The sequence below is a fragment of the Raphanus sativus genome, chromosome 5 (assembly GCF_000801105.2).
Source record: "Raphanus sativus cultivar WK10039 chromosome 5, ASM80110v3, whole genome shotgun sequence".
Classification (NCBI taxonomy): Eukaryota; Viridiplantae; Streptophyta; class Magnoliopsida; order Brassicales; family Brassicaceae; genus Raphanus; species Raphanus sativus.
The window spans coordinates 12,028,253-12,034,400 of NC_079515.1; the positions used below are offsets into that span (position 1 = coordinate 12,028,253).

The 6,148-nt window shown below is 31.3% G+C and overlaps 1 protein-coding gene across 1 annotated transcript; it reads left to right on the forward strand.

The window, feature by feature from the left end:
- On the forward strand, positions 1–1,055 carry LOC108837768 (putative F-box protein At3g23950). Its single transcript, XM_056985662.1, has 2 exons — positions 1–75; positions 483–1,055. Exons 1-2 carry the CDS (start codon positions 1–3, stop codon positions 1,053–1,055), a joined length of 648 nt encoding a protein of 215 aa, XP_056841642.1.
- Positions 1,056–6,148: the final 5,093 nt, after the last annotated feature.

Sequence of the window (6,148 nt, forward strand, 5' to 3'; positions counted from 1 at the left end):
ATGGATCTTCCAGAAACAGCATTGGTCAACGTCTTGTCTCGATTTCCACTGAAGATCATCGCGAGATTCAGAACAGTGAGCAAAGAATGGAGATCCCTCATCGACTCCGACTTCTTCAGAGAGTACTAGTTAGTTGGTAAGCTAACTAACTTATGTGTTTAACTTAGTGGAAGAGTTAGTAAGAGTTGGTGGAGTCAACAACCAAAGTAAGTCGTGTAGATTTGCTTGTGGAATTAGTCTATGGCCAAATGTAGAGGCATGGGTAGGTAAGTGCAAGTGAGTGGAGTTAGTAGAGAGAAATATCTACTATAAGTATGTATGGGTATGTATTGTTGTAAAGTATCCAAGTCTAATAAAAAGGATTTGGAAAAGAAAAATGTAGACATCAAAGTGTTCTCTCTTCTCTCTCTACAACCATAAACAAAACGTGACTGAGAGAGTTAAGAGAGTGAGTGTAAGCTTGTGTTATGATAAAACACAAGACAGAAACAGAGAACAAAATAGAGAGGCCAAGTCAAGAAGAGTCAAGATGTCAACAGTGTCGTATCATACATTTCCCCGGTAGTGAGGTCGCTGGAGTTTACAGGAGGAGCTTCACAGCCTCTGAAGGATCCATTGTTTATTTTAACCGGTTCCATGAGAATGAAACATCGACGCTACGGGTTTGGAAGCTGGTCAAGTACGAAGATGTTCCTCAGGCTTGGCAACTCTCTTGGGATCTCAAGTTGGATTCCTTGACGGGATCTGGTATCAGTTATTTCCCCGTGGTGATGCATCCTTTGAACTCGGAGATTATCTACTTGTGGAACAGTACCTCGAAAGATCTGGTCTTGTTTAACTTGCGCACACGTGTGTTCAGTGTTCATAGAGAGGCAGAAGAAGATGGCAAGTGTATGGATGGTTGCATTTTGAGTTTTAACGACTGCAGCGAGTATATGGACAGCATCCGTAAATACAGTCTCATATGGTATCAAGCTGGTCCTAACAATCTCTCCTTTTCTCAGTATATTTTCCCTCGTTGGCTGCACCGTCTCCCTCGTCCTCACTCTACTTAGTGTGTACTCTGTTTTGAGCTTGAACCATCCCTGATGTGTAATCTAATGGTAGAAGCCAACTTATCATGCACCAGCGTTGTGGTTTCCACTACAAATCAAACTCCCTTCAAAGAATATATTGCAGATTCGCCTGGATTTGATTATGTCTCTGAACAATGCTTTCAGTTGCAAAGCAGTCACGCTGATTACATTTGAGTATCATCAAACTATATTCCAAAGGACAAGCAAGTATAGGCCATGTTTGAAGGTAGTTATTGCTTCTTCTCCTTTTGTTTTCGAAGAATTTATTTTGTTGTTTTTAACCATGAATTTTGTTATCGCTGATTGTCAACATGTCCACGCAATATGATTTACCAACAGAAAATTTCCCTATGATTCTGAATATTATACTTTAAACCATTTAAACTCAAATATTTTCTACATACTATTTTTTTTACTAACTAGGAAATTCTGAACCCGAATAAAACTATTACTGAAAGGAAAAACAAAGCTTAGGCATTATATTATATATCACTTTTACAGCTATATTATAAATTAGTTAAGTATTACAAAACTGTAAGAAAGAAAATAAATAACAAAACAAAACGATGAGATTAAGTTGTGTTAGATAAGATTAAAAATGTGGTAAAGTTATGCTAGATAATATTTGTAAGAAATTAAATTCTTTGTTTATTTATAGATTTATTCTTGGGTTCACCCCTAGAGTGAACTTAGAGGTTCACCCAACCAATAGGAATCACTCATTTTACAATTGATATCTTTTAAATAAGGAAACAAAATATTATCATGTTATATTATGTTTTTAAAATAAAAATGTTAAAAATAAATAAAAATAGTAATATATGCAAAAGAAATTTTAAAAATATTTTAATTCCGTCATCAAAACACTAAACTCTAAACTCTAAACTCTAAACTCTAAACTCTAAATTAAAAACATTAAACACTAAATCTTAAAAATACTAAATCCTTAATCCTAAAAAAAAGGTTTACCCAAAGGTTTAGGGTTTAGAGTTTAGGATTTAGGGTTTAGTATTTCGATGACGGCGTTAAAATATCTAAATTTTTTTTTGCTTATACTAGAGTTTAGGGTTTAGAGTTTAAGATTATCTAAGAGTTTAGCATATACCCAAGGGTTTAGGGTATAATCAAGGGTTTAGGGTTTATGATTTAGGGTTTAGAGTTTTTTTTTTGAAAATGTTAAAAATATATTTTTAAATCATTTTTTGTAACTACTATTATTTTTATTTGTTTTTATTTTATTTATTTTAAAAACATAATATAACTTGATAATATTTTGTTTCATTCTTTAAAAGATATTAATTATGAAATGCTTGATTCTTATTGGTTGGTGAACCTAAAGGTTCACCCTAGGGGTGAACCCAAGAATAACTATTATTTATAACCATGTTTCCCAACATTTTGTTAGTACATATGTCCTAAACCCTAAAATTTATCCAAGTGTTTTGGATTTACCAAGGGTTTAGGTTTAGTTTTTGGTTGACGGTATTAAAAATATATATTTTTAAACGTTTTATGTTTGCAATTAATATTATTTTTTATTTATTTTTAGTTTAAAAATATAATATAATTTGACAATATTTTATTTCTTTTTTTAAAAGATACTGAATATAAAATACCGAAATCTTATTGGTTGGGTGAACCTAAAGGTTCACTCTAGGGGTGAACCCAAGAATTTCTCATATATAAAGTATTAGCAAGGAAATATATGAAAAAGAGATTATATAGACTTCCCAATTAGCATCATCCTTCTCACTTGTAAATCTTGAGAGATTGTCAATGAAAAAGTTGTTTCTTGGTCCTTTCTTAGCTTACATTTTGTTTGTTCTCAATTACAAAACTAAAACAAAAAAGAAAAAAAAAATAACATAGATGGCCAACCATATATCTAGTCACCAAAGGTTATTCATCTTTTTCATCCGAAAATCAACATTTTTTTTATGAAAATAATAATATTGTATCAAGGTTTGTAAAGACTCCACAATCTCCATGTGATGTCGATAACATTAATAACTGAAACTGAATATCACGAGATTCATGGTCTAACATAAACTGAAAGTACATATTGTTAGTTATTCGACTCCACCAAGAGTTTTAGTTTCAAGAATAAGAATGTTCTTACACTATCCCTAAATGCCGACCATGGTTTATATATGCTTCCATGAGATTATATGTTCACTACCATAACCTCAATATATAATATGATCAATGATTTGTAGGTATATTTTGTATTCTCAAGACTTTATATTTCTCATTTTTCTTAACCATAAGTCGTAATGCTTTGCTCGAGATATATTCAGCAAAATATATTCAGAAAAATGGGCAATCACATAGAAAACATTAATTATCTTAGATATATTCAGAAAAATATAACAATGAGGCGTTAAAAACGCAACATATGAAGACACATCATACAAATCATGAAAATTCACATCTTCTCTAACACCTATAAAACAAAATCAAATACTAAAAGATGCATCCTCCAAGTTACTCTCTCTAAGATACAATCATTCAATATTCTTATATGAAATTTCGATCAACAACAAAAACATGAATAAGAAGCAGACCAACTGTTACACCTAACTACTTTTATTATTTGGTATGTATCTTCACATTTCATTCAACAATAAAAATTAGAATTACATCCACGATTGTAACTAGCAATTGTTATTATCCACCCGTTTAATAAAGATAAATTGTTGTAGTTCTTCTTCTCTTTCTCCTTCTTTTCATGTGAGAAAAATTTAACATTTGTTTTTATTTTTTCTTAAATCTGTTTCTTGAGTATCTTATCAAATCGAAACAACATGATAGAGATATGGTGTCAGAGGTTTTGTAGACTTTGACAAGTTTGTTTTTCCTCCTGATTATGTATATGAGTCATTTGCTCAAGTGATTGTCATATCCTTAAGAACTCAGATCCATCATATTATTTTCTGTAAAAGTTTGTTTTGTTTGATGTTTTAGTTTAACTGATATTGGTGGTGTTCGGAGATTTCAAAAGGAGATACTGGTGCCATTTTTGTGCACATACCGAAAAAGTCGACTTTGTGACTAGATTGAAATATTAGCATGAAGGTAATTATTTAATATATGTTTATTTGTTTTATATGACAATTGCTAAATTTAATCCTTTTTCGGTGCATGAAACTAAGACTAGTTTTTCCAATTGCATGCTAAAAGATGTTATGTTTGCTGTGAGTCAGATAGTCCAACCTCCCTATACTGTATTGTTGATGACATCAGATGCTGATTTTTTTCACTTTTGTCATGTGAAAAAATCACATATTCTTTCGAAAAAAAAGTTTCTATCAAGTGGTGGAACGATGGTATGATCCATGAGGAGAATTACTTTTATGAGGCGCCAGAGGATACAATGTGATGAGTTGTTTCATCAATTATATTACATCACATACGTTTTATTTTATTTAATGGTTTAGTCTTCATATTTGATTACCAAATTAATTTGGATTCCAAATGTTTATCTTATCTATTATATTATATCGCATGCATTTCTTATTTAATATTTTAGTATAATTTGATTACTTAATAAATTTGGATTTCAAATGTTTCTCTTTCTTTTCCCTTATACTCCTAAGTTTTACATTGCTTTGTATTTCTTATATGTACTGCTTTTTCATGATTTCTACAAAAGGAAATACACATACACAAATGTCATGAACGGTTCATGTGTTCACTTTTCAAGCTCACACCCTCAGAGTATTGGTTATGTATTAATTTTAGCTTTATATGGCTTCTAAGTATTTTTTTTCATTAAATCAGATCTCATATATTAAATCCAATTAATTTAAAAACATCTCCACCGAAAACATTTCACACTGAATATTTCACTATTAAAAATACAGAACAATATATATACATTCGAATTCAAAACTGAGTTTAAAAATATCTATATGGTTCAATGAATAAAAATAACTAAAAACAACAATATCATAAATAATTGAACAAGTGTGCAACCTTAAAGTTGTTTAGTGAATAAAAATAGATATTTATGTTATGAATCAATTAGTTTCGTTTGTCGTTCTTTATTTCACTCTTTTCTCTCTCTTTTTTTTCATTCGAAAGAACAAAGATGAAACAAGAACAAGATAGATATATGCACACACACAAATTTGTTAACCAAGTTCAGGATTTGATGTGAATTTGTACATCTAGGTGCTTAAATGGCACAAGAAAACAATCCATTAGCATGACCAAAAGATTGTATACAGATAAAACACCATAAACAAGAAATGTCCTCGAGTTCAGCTCCCACATGTATACACACTTGTCCTCGTATCCACTCATTATACTAAAACTATACTTGGTCAGTGTATGTTTTAGTATATTTTGCAGAAGAAGTGTTCCACAGTCTTGTATTTAGCAGAAGAAGTGTTCTACAACCTTTGTAAATTTAAGAACACAGTGGAGAGATCAGTGTATTTATAACAAACCATGGGGATCTACATGTTCTCAAATACCCTCCTATTGAGTCACAAAAATCAAGCACCAAAAGATGTATCTTTTACAACTATTATAAAGTTTTCCAAGAAAGATTACTAATCACCATAATAATCCGGTGTAGTTTTAGTTGGATATTATATTATCAGTGTTCGTTTGAGTTTCAAAATTCAAATAAACAAATATATAGACTAGCTTATTAATTGTTGTGTGTATGTCTTTTGTGTATACATAAAATACCATGGATGTATCATTCAAACCAAATCCGGCCGCATTAAAAATAATACGTTTTCGGCCGCCAATTTACCAAAATCGTTTGTAGCTTACTCGGATAATAACTTAATTCTGTTAGAGGTGAAGGGTTTGATGGTTCCCAAGTCATTTTCAACACTTTTTGCTACCATTTGTGTTTTGGGCTTCCGGTCCAAAATATTTCAGGGCCGGGCTTACTTCTGATCAACTCGACTTTATGATTTACTCATATGAGACTGGGATGTGGAGAAAGACAACATGTATCTTGTCCACATTCCACTGTTTGGAAAAGACAAGACGAGTCCATTGCTTTGAACGAGATTCTTCACTAGATTTCTGATAGTGTCCCACATCAGTTATCA